Genomic DNA, 16,082 nt, shown 5'->3' on the forward strand with positions numbered 1-16,082 from the left:
GACATGAGATGCAGTGCTAAAAAGTCTCTGGCTGTCGGTTCTTGTAATGATTTTTGCATCTTTCTCTGACAGTTTTAAATGTTTCCACATTGCAGACATGTTTGCTGCATTAGTGCGCGCCTCTATTTGATCGTGTCACGTCATTGTTCAGTACAATTTATTCTGTCTTTTCGCTTATTTTGGTTGCCGAACATTCGGTGCATCCCTATTCTCTACCCTTCAAATAAAAAAAAAAATCCCCTCTCCTAAGAGTCACCTAAGAGAGAAATTCCCCCCCATTTTAAAAAATGAAATTCAGGCCCTGAATTAATGTCTAAAAATTGTGATTGGAGTATTACTATAAATAATTCTACATGACAAAAAGGCGGCTTTAAAAAGATCAGTATATGTGATCGTATCGGCAGAAACTGCTTTCTGTAATCGACCTCAAAAATCCTGTTCGGAGCACCCCTACCTTTAAACCATCAAGAGTATACCACTCAAGAAATCCAATAACCGTTAGCAATTTAGCCTCTTTAATATGTTGTCATCAGGTAGACAATGTTTGGGGTGAATTGCATGATTGCCCTAGGAGGAATACTGAAAAATTTAAAAAATAAATAAATAAACAAACACACACACACACAAAGGGAATAATAACATGCTAGTAACTTGCTAATCATGCTAGAATCTTGTTAGTAACTTCTTAATGCTAACAACATGCTAGTAACATGCTAATCATGCTAAAGACATGCTGGTTACTTGCTAATCATGCTAAAAACATGCTAGTAACACCTTAGCAACCACCCCGGGTACCATAGAAACCACCTAGCAACACCCCAGCAACCACTCCGGGTACCTTAGCAACTGCATAGCAACCACTCTGAGTACCCTAGCAACCACATAGCAACACCCTAGCAACCACCCCGGGCACCTTAGCAACCACATAGAAACACCCTAGAAACCACCCCGGGTACCCTAGCAACCACCCTGGGGACCCTAGCAACCACATACCAACACCCTAGCAACCTCCCCAGGTACCTTAGCAACACCTTATAAACCACCCCAGGTACCCTAGCAACACCTTAGCAACTGACCCGGGTACTTAGCAACCCCATAGCAACACCTTAGAAACCACCCCAGGTACCCTAGCAACACCTTAGCAACTGACCCGGGTACTTAGCAACCGCATAGCAACAGCCCGGGGTAACCTAGCAACCGCATAACTACACCCTAGCAACCTCCCCAGGTACCTTAGCAACCACATAGCAACACCATAGCAACCACCCGGGGTAACCTAGTAACCGCATAGCAACACCCTAGCTACTGACCTGGGTACCTTAGCAACACTCTAGCAACCACCCCGGGTACCTTAGCAACACTCTAGCAACCACCCCAGGTACCTTAGCAACCGCCTAACAACACCTTAGCAACCACCCCGAGTACCTTATAAACCGCATAACAACACCCTAGCAACCACCCGGTTACCATAGCAACTGCCTAGCAACACCCTAGCAACTACCCCAGGTAACCTAGAAACACCCTAGCAACCACCCTAGAAGCCACCCCAGATACCCCAGCGATCTGTTTTTCTGTGTCTGTTCTTGTGATAGACTGTATTGCCTTTAAAACGTTCAAATTTAATCTTTAAAACTATTTTACGTATTTCAACCTGAAAACCTTCAAACTTCAAGCTTTTAAAACTTTTACAATCTTTCTGGCTAGGCTTTTTCAAGCCAACTTAAAGTTTGTATCCAAACTTTTCTATCTAGTTATTAACACGCAAGCATACTGTGTCTGTGAGCACTAACATAACTCTAACCGGAAATGTCGCCCACATTTTAAAACACCGCAGACTTGTTCAAAATATTGTGTATAGCTCAGTTAATTAAATTGACAATATATTGAGGTCTAATGAAGTAAAACGATGAACCAGTTCACCAAATCAGACTGAACTGTCTGAAATGGTTTGTGGCTCAAACCAGCACAGATCTGCAGTTACTAGGGTTGGGTACCGAGACCCGGTACCAATATGGCACCGGTACCTAAGTAACCGGTATGTACTAGAACCGAATCAGAACAGAGATTTCGGTGCCTCATTTCGGTGCCATGCCTGAGCGATCGATTAAAATATTTTTCCTTTGTTTCTCCGAAACGAACGTAAGAAGCATCATCACCGGCACCGCACGTGAAAAATAATTTCCCGACTGAGAAAATGCACGTGAACTCACGTCGGAAAGCTCAAATAATACTACTCCAACAAATCTTTGTAGTAGTAACGCAAGTGTGCTGTTTTCACATTCCTACTTAAAAGCACAACTCGGGAAATGAGAGCATCCGAGGAGCGCGTGAATGCAGAAATTACACTTGCTCTGACGGCAGCAGGTAGCGTTCCATTAACTAGTTAAGCTAAACATGCTTAAATTAGGGCTGGGCGATATGAGCAAAAATTCATATCTCGGTATCTTTTGGCTGATGTGTTGTATATGGTATATCTGGGTATTTTGTATTTGGATTAAACAAATAAAGTGAATGTAAGCATGTAGGCATATATTATATGCAAAAAGGGTTAAAATCACATTACATTCTAACATTGTAACATTTCAATCTAAAAACAAAAATAATGCTTTTAAAGCAGAAGTTAAATTTACTAAACTAAAAATGAAAATAAAGCACAGACTGAGTAGAAATGGCTGTTTTGATTACCCCATTACTTTACAGTTAGTGCTATCATACAAATACACTTACTTGTAGGTTTAAAATTCTGCATATCACATTTATTGTCCAACTACAAATATTTCAGCAAAATGTATATTTTAGTCAGAGTTATTGCGCTCCGTCTGTTTGGCGCGCATGTTCTAAATGAAGTCTGTGAAGTTTAGCGGAGAATCGCAAAGCAAAAGCTCACGCACTTCTGACAGCAAAATGGAAATATTTCCATGGCTTTCTAACATTTACAGATGGAGAATATGTAAGTTCACATTACCTGTGAAATGTAAGTATGCATTAAGGGAAAACAGCACGTCTCTATCAGCGGCACACGCAACCTTTCTGTCAGAGCCGCTTTAAACTGAAACTATAAACTACAGGCTAGTATATCTTACGAGTTTTTTTTAAAGCCCTTCATATAAAGCTTGTCACGTTTAGAACAAATTGTATTATGCACTTTCTCTGCAGCAGTTCAGTCTGTGTCCTCCCTAGATATCTTTTCAGCTGCGCTCGTATCAAGCTTGTAAAGAATATATCGATATATCATAGTAACTCAATATACCGCCCAGCCCTAGCTTAAATTAAAATGCCTAAAACTAAAATTATCTTGTATTCACGTTTTTAAACCTGTTGTCCAACAAAAGAGAACATTATAACCTTTTTAGTCCACAGCAGTTAAATGCTTCCTTTTGTGATCTGATGTAGCTTCTTGTCACAGAATGAGGCAGAAAATATGTTCCATAGGCTACTAATGCATCGATTAGCAATGGATTATAAATATACTTAATTATTATGAAAATACCAGCGATGGCTTGAATAACACAGATAAACTATATATTGTTGTAGTCGAGTGTTTAATTTATTTGTTTTATCATTCAAAACGTTTATATCTTCCGTTTACTCAGTTACAGCAATAGCAATGCCTTTGTCCATATTGGGGAGTTCCTGGAGCTTCATGAATTGCATAAATAAAGTGTGTTTATATATACATATACCTGTATATATATAACAAGTATCGGTTCAGGCACCGTTTAGGCACCGGCACCGGCACCGTTTTAAAAGTATCGATTTGGCACCAGTATCGAAAAAAACCCAAACGATACCCAACCCTAGCAGTTACTCAATTAAAACTCTCGCTTGAAACGAGCCAATATACTGACGTATATGATATTATGATATCGGTTTTTGCAAACTCATTCAGTGCTGCACTGAGCAATATAATGAACTGAGGAAACAGTTCGGACTGGGACCAAAGAACTGATGAGCTGCTGATACGACCATGTGTAAACTGACCACTTGAATGAAGGGGCAAAATGAAAGTTTTTATGGTGTCTCATGGTTTATGTAAAAGGGATTAAGCATTGAGTACTTGATCAACTTCTACTAGTTGAACAAGTAGAAGATGAAGTTGATCAAGACTAATTTAATCACTTTATACGTGTTAGATGTGTAAAACCTCCATATTTCACATAACTGGGTGCTTTATTTATATAAGTAGTAGTACCTTTTATAATCCCCTTGGAGAAATTCTGTTTCAGTGGGTTTCAACATGCATTTCACATAGAAAACAATACAACATAAGCCACATTTGTCTCTCTCATCAGTGAGAGTTCCAGAGCAAAATCCTCCTGCCAGCCAAATGATTATTATAATTAGTCAAAGTTTAAAAGTTCTATTCATAGTAATAATTTTATTTGTAGGCCTTTTTTCAACATGTAGTACTTGAAAGTAATCTCTGTCAGTGATAAAAACAGTATGAATGCATTTGTGACAAAAAAATAAATAAAATAAAGACAAGAAGAAACATTACCTCCCTCTCACCAAAGATGACAGTTACATCCTCCTTCTTGGCATTTTTTAGCATGATGGTCACTACAACTTGAGACTCTGTCTGGTACCAGTCATGTCTGAAGTGGAGTAGGTTACTTAAGTGTGACATGATTTTTGCTTTACTTATTGTATTGGATCATAATTAGTGTAACAAATAAAAGTTGAAGAGTAAGTGGGTTTAAAATAAAACAATCATCATAACCACACTTACTTGACAAACATGGTTGTAGTTTGCTTCGGTTTAAACATTATTTTTTGTGCATTCCAGTAGAAACCAAGGAGAAAAAGACAAGAGACAGAATCATTGTTCACCACAAACAGTTTAGACTTTTCTCCCCTTATGTTACTAAGGACTCTATTTAATTAAATACAAATGAAAAACAGCACCCCAAATGGACAAAAATAAGATGATAAAAACAAAGCAAGAAAAAAAAGTTCTAGCAAATTGTTCTTTAAGATTTCAGTAAAAAAAAACAGGAAAAGACAGCTAACACGCTTACCGAATCTGAGGTTTGGTTTGGAATGTGTGCTGGAAATTCAGAAAATAAGGTATTAGTTCAAGCAAAACATGCACACAAAAGTACACTTCAAATAGGCCACTTTAATATAGGAAAAAAGACATATCAGATGTAAGCATACGACACAAGGGTGGAAATACAATAAACACACATAGATATTGGCATGCAAAGATTAATATGAAATTGAAACTCTGTTCACAAGCTAGTATAGTTCAATTAGTAGTAATGTCTTTATGCATAATTATAATAGGATGATTCACCAAATACAGACAGAGCTTGATTCATTATTTATGATGCTTGATTTACAGCGCATCAGTGTAAATATGATTGTTTTCTCAGTATTAAATCATATACCGAATATTTTATTAACCAAAGATGAAGAAGCTAAATAGCCTTTGACAGTGCACTTATAATTATATAATATTTTAATTTAATTTAATTATTCTTTCCATCCCTGAAAATGCAATTTTAAAATTACTGTTTTCTATGACAATGGGAAATCAGTTTATTTAATAACATACAGCAAAGAATACCCAATGTGTGTCACTCGTATAGTTTTGAATAGGGAAAAATGCCACGCTCAATATGGCTGCTCTATCAATGCTATAGAAACAAGCTGTGTCCGAAACCGCTCCCTGTCCCTTATACAGTTGAGGTCAAAAGTTTACATCCCCCTTTCAGAATCTTTAAAATGTTTTTATTTTTTATGTATATTTGTATTATCATACAATGCATGTTATTGTTTATTTAGCACTGACCTGAATAAGATATTTCACAGAAAAGATGTTTACAGTCCACAAGAGAAAATAGTTGAATTTATAAAAAATGACCCCGTTCAAAAGTTTACACCCCCTTGATTCTTAATACTGTGATCCACAGCTTTTTTTTTTTTTTTTGTTTAGTGATAGTTGCTCATGAGTCCCTTGTTTGTCCTGAACAGTTAAACTGCCCGCTGTTCTTCAGAAAGATCCTTCAGGTCCCACAAATTCTTTGTTTTTGCAGCATTTTTGTGTATTTGAAACCTTTCCAACAATGACTATGATTTCGAGATCCATCTTTTCACACTGAGGAACAACTGTACATTTTTCTAATTTTTTTTTCCATTTAGTACTGCCCTTCAGAGACTACAGAAGATAGCCTCTGAAGAAATAGAATTTTCCAAGACGACAAAAGTAAAATTTACCCTGACCTTCAAATTCAAAAGGTTTTCACTCCCGGCTCTTAATGCATGGTTTTTCATTCTGGAGCATCAGTGAGCACTTGAAACTTCTGTAATAGTTGCATATGAGTTTCTCAGTTGTCCTCAGAATAGATGGATCTCAAATTCATACAGTCATTGTTGGAAAGGGTTCAAATACACAAAAATGCTGGAAAACCAGAGAATTTGTGGGACCTGAAGGATTTTTCTGAAGAACAGCAGTCAGTTTAACTGTTCAGGACAAACAAGGGACTCATGAATAACTATCACTAAACACAAAAACACAGCTGTGGATCATTCAGATAAGAACACGGTATTAAGAATCAAGGGGACGTAAACTTTTGAATGGGGTCATTTTTATAAATTCAACATTTATTTTCTCTTGTGGACTATATGTAAACATCTTTTATGTGAAATATCTAATTCAGGTCAGTACTAAAACAATAACATGCATTTTGTACGATCCCTCTTATTTTGGTAAAATAATTAACATTTTACAGATTCTGAAAGGGGGATGTAAACTTTTGACCTCAACTGTAGTGCACTATATCGGGTGTCTGCCATTTTGTAGCCCTGTCTGAATTGTTAACGAGTTCATTCCCTCCATTCGTCCACTACTTTTTACCCACAATCCTCTCTGATTAAGAGTGTACAACTGATGTACATGCTACAGCACTATTTCCCACAACCCAATGCAGAAAGGACTGAGCTGGAAGAAATATCAGGAGAGAGCAAGTTTGAATGAGAGATGGTGTTTACATCTTATTTCTGCTTTAATGTTTCATGCATTATTAATATTAAAATATATTGTTTAGGCATCAGTTTAATGTTTTACAAATTTACTGAGGTGGCATTGTTGTTAACGTACAAGATATAATAGAGATGTGATGATAAATTGGTGCACTGTAAAACCCAACAAGTTAGGGTAACTCAAAAGTTTGAGGAAACTGATTGCCTTATCACTATTAGTTTAAAAAAACTTAAATGTTTTGAGTACTCTGAACTTATTTCAGTTGAGTTCACTAAAATAAGATATACATTGCAGTTAAGTAATTAAGTGATTAATTAAGTGCTGATTGAGCATTAGTGATGAACACCTGCTGTTAACAAACAGAATCACTGACAGAAAGAGAAACACAAGAACAACAACTGACTTTAGACACATGCTTAGATGAAATCAACTGAAATAAAATACATTAAATCTCAAGATCTGATTAAACAACCCCACAAACAGCATCATCAGCTCCACTTATTAATAACCAGACTGACTTTATTTCTGTCAGACATCTACAGATGATCTTATTGAGAATTAACTAAGGTTTAGATATTGATTTATTGTTTCATTTGAAGTAACCATGTTAGAGATCAGTGTCTGCTTTAGTTGGGCTCTTGAGCCTTGACTTCTGTGTTGGTAGGTTTTTTTTGTTTTCTCTTTTTCTCTGGTTGTTGTATCCATGTGTTTTTCAAACATATTTGTTGCAACTCAAAAGCCCAGAGGAAGTGATCAGTAGTTGGTTGTTATATATTTATAATGACAATCATCTATTTGTCAGCTGATCTCATTGAGAATAAACACAACTCATTGTGTGTCTAACCTCTGGTTAAATGAATGTATTGATTATAGTAAAAGCGATTCTAGAAGCCACTGGTTCTGTGACAGTAAGCTAATATAAAGGACTTTCTAAACAGTTTGTCCACAAAAAGTTAAGTTACAGAAGCAATTAGACTCACACAGACATCAAGAATCAGCTTATGAACCTCAACAATGGTGACCATTAAAAAAATATAATAATAATTTTGCAATGCATGCTGGGTACTAGCATAGTACAAAACTCATCCATGGCTCCCAGCATGCATTGCTGCATGATTTTTTTAAAATTTATTTTTTTAATGGTCACCATTGTTGAGGTTCAGAAGCTGGTTCTTGATGTCTGTGTGAGTCTAATTGCTACCATAGATTAAAACTTTTTGTGGACAAACTGTTTGGAAAGTCCTTTATATTAACTGACTATCACAGAAACAGTGGCTCTTAGAATCGCTTTTACTATAATCAATATGTTCATTCAATCAGAAATTAGACACGATGAGTCTATGTTAAATCTCTATGAGATCAGCTCACTAATAGATGATTGTCATTATAAATATATAACAACCAACTACTGATCATTTCCTCTAGGCTTTTGAGTTATAGCAAACATGTTCGAAGAACACATGGTTACAACAGCCAGAGAAAGAGAAGAAACAGAACTACTAACACAGAAGTCAAGGGTCAAGAGCCCAACTAAATCAGACACTGATCTCTAACATGGTTACTTCAATTGAAACAATAAATCAACATCTAAACCTTAGTTAATTCTCAATAAGATCTTCTGTAGATGTCAGTCTTGTTATTAATAAGTGGAGCTGGTGATGCTGTTTGTGGGGTTGTTTAATCAGATTTTTAGATTTAATGCATTTTATTTCAGTTGATTTCATCTAAGCATGTGTCTAAAGTCAGTTGTTGTTCTTGTGTTCTCTTCTGTCAGTGATTCTGTTTGTTAACAGCAGGTGTTCATCACTAATGCTCAATCAGCACTTAATTAATCACTTAATTACTTAACTGCAATGTATATCTTATTTTAGTGAACTCAACTGAAATAAGTTCAGTGCACTCATAATTGTTAGATTTAAAAACTTAAAAGTTTTAAGACAATAAGTTTCATCAAATGGTTTGAATTATCCTAACTTGGGTTTTTAAGGCAATTGGTTTACTCAAACGGTTTGAGTTACCGTGACTTGTTGGGCATATATCTTATTTAGTGAACTCAACTGAAATAAGTTCAGAGTACTCATAACTATTAGTTTTAAAAAACTTAAATATTTTAAGACAATAAGTTTCCTCAAACGGTTTGAGTTAACCTAACTGTTAGGTTTTACAGTGTGGATGATTTAAAATAAATATATTTGTTAATCACCTGTAGGTAGCATATTCATCCTAATGTAAAATTAACAGTTGCTTGAGGGCGTTCTACGACCAGTGTCATTCTATCTGAGTGCAAAACACACCTCGGGAGAGTTTCAAGAAACTAAAAAAAAAAAACATAAAATTTGAGTTATATGTGTATGTGTAATGTTTATTTTGTTGCCAGTATTTTAATAGTATTTAATTATTATGAACATTAAACATTACAAAACAAATAAGATCTAATAATATACCATCGATGAAACCATAAAGCTGGTGCGGAGGCATGTATAATTAAAATATAAAGTAACTAAGTATTACTGTTATTAAAATTATTTTCTAAAATAAGGAACGTAATATAAGTGACAAAGATGTTTCTGCGACAGCTCCAGCTCTCTGACGTGCAGTGTATATGTCAGTGTCTGAATTCGTTCACTTCATTTCGTTCACTCCCATATAGTGCACTCAACTGCCATCCACTATATAGAAACCAGTGAATGAGTGAACAAGTGAGCGATTTCGGGACATAGCTACAGTGAGTGTTCTGAGACGTGCACTTAGGACTCCGCATGCGCACTGGCTGATCTAGCCTGAAAATTAAGCTATTTTTAAAGCTATTTGAGCAAAAGAAACTACATTTATGAGATAGTTGTTTTCAGATTTCATTGGTGATTTCAAATATGAAAATAATCGTAAGCTTGGTGAACAGTTTTGGAGAATTTGATGTTTCCCCATTCAAAGAGAAAGAAGCTGAACTTGCATGCCCAAGAGGTGTTTCAAAGATGGCCGCCGAGTGAAATTACTTGCATTAAAGGGACTTTGCATACAACAAGATATAGATGATTGCTGCTAATAAAAGAGCACTTACAAAAAGTGGTATTACTTAGCTATAAGGAATCATGAGTGCACTCAAAAATTCACCATATATGTGAATGTATAGCTACATTTTTTGAGTGTTAAGCATTGTACCCTGAATTTTGTTCTGTAGTGAACTGCAATGCAGTAATTTAAATTTTAGTGAAAGCTTTCTTAATAGTCAACCAAAAATTGTGTCATAGATCAAATGAAGTGCTTGGTAAATTTACACATACTTGCCATTTTATTCTCACAGTGCTGGATCCATGTTTGAAAACCTTCAACAGAGCCTTTATAAGACAAATACATATCAAAATACAGTACTTTACATGCAAAATTAATGAAGCACACAATGTGAAATTTTTAAATTACAATTCATTCCCATGTAGACCTGGTTCCTTTTACACAAAATATAATTAAAATTTGTGTATGATTCTAAGGCGACATCACACTAGATGATTTTACAGTCAATTTCCAGTCAGATACGTGACTGAAAAACCAAAGAGCTTCTGAAGATCTGACCAGTGGGTGTCCTGCTTGTGTTTGGTTATTTTCCATTTAATGATATAATGATAATAATGATGATAGGATGTTCATAAACAGTATACCACTGCAAAGGCATTTCAAACTTCTTTTCAACCCTAAACAAAGAAAAAGAACTTCGACTTGAGTATAATGGGGCATTAAAGAATGCCAGGCCTAAACTGCAGATTGCATTTATTACCAATTACAGAACATTAAAAATATGAAATTTGCTTTTAAGTTAACTGAAAACAATTATAATAAATACCACATTTAGCCATGTCTTTTATATATCTATATGGTTGATGAATTATTTTGATGCCACAATATATAAATAGACTCATATTGCCCAGTCTTACCTTTGACTAGGGGTGCACCAATCAGGATATTTGAGGCCGATCACCTATCGTCGATCACAGAAAGCAGTATCTGCTGATACAATCACTGATACTGATCTTTTTAAAGCTTTCTTTTTATTATGTAGAATTATTAGGTTGGCTTGAGAGAGCCAACCTACTGATCTGCTACTTAAGCTTATTATTAAGTTGGCTTGAGAAAGCCAACTTACTGAAATCCTATATAAACATTATTATTATTATTATTATTCTTCTATGACATGCTAGTAACTTGCTGATCATGCTAGCGACATGCTAGTCACTTGCTAATCATGCTACAAACATGCTAGTCACTTGCTGATCATGCTAGCGACATGCTAATCATGCTAGAAACATGCCAGCGACATGCTAGTCACTTGCTAGTCATGCTAACAGTATGCTAGTATTTTTATTTATTTATTTATGCATTTAGCAGACACTTTTATCCAAAGCGACTTACATTGCATTCAAGTTACAGTTTTTACATTTTATCAGCTCTTGCTTTCCCTGGGAATCGAACCCATGATCTTGGCGTTGCTAACGCCATGCTCTACTATTTGAGCTACAGGAAAGCCTAGTAACATGCTAATCATGCTAGAAACATGCTAGCGGAATGCTATCATGCTAGCAACATGCTAGTAACATGTTAATCATGCTAGAAACATGCTAGCAACATGCTAGTCATACTAGCAGTATGCTAGTAACATGTTAATCATGCTAAAAACATGCTAGCGACATGCTAGTCACTTGCTAGTCATGCTACCAATATGCTAGTGACATGCTAATCATGCTAGAAACATGCTAGTCACTTGCTAATCATCATCTCTGACTGTATTGCCTTTAAAACATTCAAACTTTAAGCTTTTAAAACTACTTTAAACTTCAAACTATTTCAGACTGCAAACCATTAAACTTAAAACTTTTTTAAAATTTCTGGTCTGGCCCTGATTTCTGGTTTCTCAAGCCAACTTAAAGTTTGTCTCAACGAACTTTTTTATCTAGTTATTATTATTATTATTATTCTTAGACTAAGTTTCTGAATGCATCTCCTCCTAGAGCTTTCAAGCTAGAATCACCAAACTCAGCCCAGCTGTTCAGACTGATCTCACTTAGTGCTATATCTTTTCTAACTGATTGGACTTAATAGTTTTCATAAAACTGAAGATTAAAAATCATAAAATCCCATTGACTTACAATTACGGAATGTTCAAATGAGCCAAGACAATTCAAACTCCAACTGTCAAAATACAAATTTTAAACTCCCAGAATCCTTTGAGACTCATTCAAGCTTCCCTTCTATGTACTATCTCTAATCCATTCAAACTCATCTAATATTTCTAATCTTTCTATCTATCCTAGCAACATACTAATCATGCTAGAAACATGCTAGCGACATGCTAATCATGTTAGAAACATGCTAACGACATGCTAGTCACTTGCTAGTCATGCTAGCAAGATGCTAGTCACCTGCTAATCATGCTAACAACATGCTAGTAACATGCTAATCATGTTAGAAACATGCTAGCGACATGCTAGTCACTTGCTAGTCATGCTAGCAATTTGCTAGTAACATGTTAGTCATGCTAGCAACATGCTAGTAACATGCTAATCAAGTTAAGAACATGCTAGCGACATGCTAGGCACTTGCTAGTCATGCTAGCAACTTGCTAATCATGTTAGAAACATGCTAGCGACATGCTAGTAACATGCTAATTAAGTTAGAAACATACTAGCGACATGCTAGTCATGCTAGCAATATGCTAGTAACATGCTAATCATGTTAAAAACATGCTAGCAACATGCTAGTCACTTGCTAATCATGCTAGTAACATGCTAATCATGCAATCAACCTTTTTCTGGTTTTTACCTTTTAAAAACTAGTAAATGAACACTTAACTAGCCTATTTGAAACTGAAAACCTTTAAACTTCAAGCTTTCACAAAACTAATTTAAACATTCAGGCTAGGCTTTCTCAAGCCAACCTAAAGTTCGTCTCAACGAACTTTTTTATCTAGTTTATAATGATACTCCAGGATTTTTACACATTTATTCAGGGCCTGAATTTAATTTTTGAAAATGGGGGGAATTTCTCTTTTAGGTGACTCTTGTGAGAGGGTATTTTTTTAGTTTGATCATGCAGTGAATTTTTGTTTTTACAATCGTGCAATTGTTGCACAATATTACACACAGGACAAGCCTGATTTTGTGAGCTGTATGTGAGGCAGTGTTACACCAAGTTCACACATACTCCATTTGTAGTGCGTATGCAGTCCATGTGCAGTACATAAGCAGCACGGACTGTGCATGCTTTCAGACGGGAGTCCGCTACTGATCTGTGACTGTTTACCACAAACAACATTTATCTATTATTTTGATTTCAAATCCAAACATTGTTACTGAAAATACTTTTTCAGTGTTTTGATTCTTTTTTTACACAATACAGTAATAGTCTTTCATAGACATGTTTAAATGCAATAAATATGTGCAACACATTCAATCCTTTTTAATTTTGCATTTACTTCTAGATTTATGTATTATAATATACATAAATATAATGATAAGATTAAACACTCAATTTTCTCAATTTTCAGTTAAAGGCATTTCATTATTGAATTCAGAGATGTCATTGTCTAGCTCAGTTTAGTTTAAATAGTATCTGTGCAACCAAATTGACGATAATTGCTAGAAATTAAGTGTCCCCAACTGAGCAAGCCAGAGGCGACAGCGGCAAGGAACCAAAACTCCCTCTGTGACAGAATGGAGAAAAAAAACCTTGGGAGAAACTAGGCTCAGTCGGGGGGCCAGTTCTCCTCTGGCCAGACGAAACCCACAGTTCAATTCCAACCGCAGCTATGTCAGATTGTGTAAAGGGCTTATCTGATTCCCGTGGTCTTGTCCCGATGGAGTATTTTAATTTATAATTTAATGTATTTGTTATATTTCTGTTTTATTCATTATTTTAAGTTTTTCATTTATATGATTTATTCATTTGCTATAATTGTAATGTATAATTTAATGCATTTATTGTTTCTCGGTGTATTTTTATAATATATGTTTGTTTATTATAATTTAAATTTATGTCTCAGGGGCTCTCCGCTGACGATCAGGGCTGCAGACATCTCTTGGTGCTGATCCACAATCTGATCGGATAAGGACTGAGAAACAGAATAAGAAAGAAACAGACAAATATTAGCGTAGCTGCCATCCTTTTTACGATGTAACGAGTACATCGTGTGTTATGGGGAGTGTTCCCGGTTCCGGTTGATCTAATTAGTTCACACTGCGGTTGTGGTCCCGCAGTCCGTTCAAGGAGCGATGCGTCTGTAGCAGTGCAGTACGGTGACCGGGAGGGGACGTCTTTGGTTCACTTAGTTTTGCCATGGCCACGACATATTAACTTGTGGGAACATGATATGTTGTGGCCACGAGATATTAATTCGTAGGAATGTCATATTAACTTGTGGGAACGTGATATGTCGTAGCCACGAGATCATTTTGTCGAGGTAACAACATGTCGTGGTAACAACATCCATGTCTCGTGGCCACGACTTCTTACATTGAGGGAACGACATTTTCCTCATAACCACGAGTTTAATGCGTAAACAAACCTGCGTGACCCTAGCAATTTTATTATTTCCCCTTTCAATTTGTGTAGGCCTATCGCTTTACCTGATTAATGTTCTGTATAATTATGCTAGTATTTGCTACCATATATTTTGCAAATACTGTAAACGCCTGACAATTATGCCAATACTTTATGATTGTAGGCTGCTTTTAGGGTCTAGGCCAACCTGGATGTATGGCTGACAGTGAAACACATCGAAAATGGACAACAGGTTCACAGACACACACACATAAATGAAATGCTTAAACTATTATATTAATACTCAGTAAGCATGCTTACACACACACGGACATACATGCACACATTTTGTTGCAGATATTGATATTTGAAATAAATGACAGGTGACAATACTTATTGGAAGTCTTCTCTTTGTAAGAGTTTGTCATTTTCATGTCATTTTCAGGTTTGTGATCATAATATGGCAAAATTGTAAAACTGACATGTCTGTATGAACAAAATGGTAAACTTTAACTAAATGTGATTTTAAATGTTATAATAGTGATTTTATAATGTCTCCATAAGCAAACCTATGAACAGTACTGTTTTAGTGCATTTAATGAGCCCATTAGTGGTCTACTGCTGCCATCTAGTGGTTATAAATTGCAATTTCTCATACAACACTGTTTTTAACCTTTATAACTATTATAGTGTTATTTTTAGCCCAATCTCTCTTAAATTTTGCATGCTTGTTTAGAATGAAATTATGCATCATTTTACACAGTTCTGAGAAGTTGTGGGCTTTCTTTGAGCAGTTATTGGCCTTTCGGTACACTATGTTAAGAACATATTACAAAATAACCGGTTTATTTGTCCAAATGCAAATGTTCAACATTATTGATCTAGAGAGTCCAGAGAATTGTACTGCACTGATTTTATTGATTGTGAGTTAAAAACCCAAGACCAGGTTTTTTATTTTTTTATTATTATTTTTTTTTAGAAATAATATAAAATATAAATACTTAAAGAACAGTTGGATTGACAGAAGTGGTCAAAGTTGTTCAGAATAAGGAGATATATCATATGATATGAAGATCTAGTGTTTATGTGAATGTATGAGCATTTTTGTTTAGCAATTTGAGCCATTTACCAAAGAAATCTTGTGTTTCTGAAGCCTTTTTAACTATTATAGCGCCACCTATGGTCCGATCTACATTAAACTTCGCATGCTTGTTAACAGTCATCTGACACGTTTTCACCAAGTTTCGTAACGTTTCGAGTTTTTGTTTAGGTTTTATAGGCTTTTGGGTATATTTGGCCATGCTCCTTTTCTAAATGACCCTGTTATAGGTAACCAAAGGACAAAATTCAAATTATTGATAATTATTGATATACAGTGTCCAGAGAATATTTCTTCAGTAGTTTGGTTCCGATCAGGCGAAAAACCTAGGACTAGTTTGCAAAAGTAGGTTTTGGACATCACTCAATTTTGCGGAATCTTGGGACCCAAGGATCGCAACGATGTAAAGTTTTTGAATCTACGACAAATGGTGTACGAGCTACAGCCAAAAATTAGTTTTTGATGATCAGTTAA

The 16,082-nt window shown here is 35.6% G+C and overlaps 1 protein-coding gene across 4 annotated transcripts in view; it reads right to left on the reverse strand.

Annotated features, from left to right (window-relative positions):
- sugt1 (SGT1 homolog, MIS12 kinetochore complex assembly cochaperone) overlaps nucleotides 1-16,082 on the reverse strand; it is a 95,975-nt gene that overhangs the window by 25,133 nt on the left and 54,760 nt on the right. The window contains exons 6-9 of one of the 4 annotated variants that reach the window (XM_058787746.1): nucleotides 10,267-10,320; nucleotides 5,019-5,047; nucleotides 4,730-4,752; nucleotides 4,499-4,613 (exon numbers count right to left, since the gene is read on the reverse strand). In XM_058787746.1, coding sequence (XP_058643729.1) covers nucleotides 4,499-4,613; nucleotides 4,730-4,752; nucleotides 5,019-5,047; nucleotides 10,267-10,320 — 221 coding nt within the window. The remainder of the gene's footprint in view (nucleotides 1-4,498; nucleotides 4,614-4,729; nucleotides 4,753-5,018; nucleotides 5,048-10,266; nucleotides 10,321-16,082) is intronic. The other 3 variants (XM_058787753.1, XM_058787763.1, XM_058787774.1) reach the window with 3 other exon arrangements.

Source organism: Onychostoma macrolepis, chromosome 01 (genome assembly GCF_012432095.1).
Source record: "Onychostoma macrolepis isolate SWU-2019 chromosome 01, ASM1243209v1, whole genome shotgun sequence".
Classification (NCBI taxonomy): Eukaryota; Metazoa; Chordata; class Actinopteri; order Cypriniformes; family Cyprinidae; genus Onychostoma; species Onychostoma macrolepis.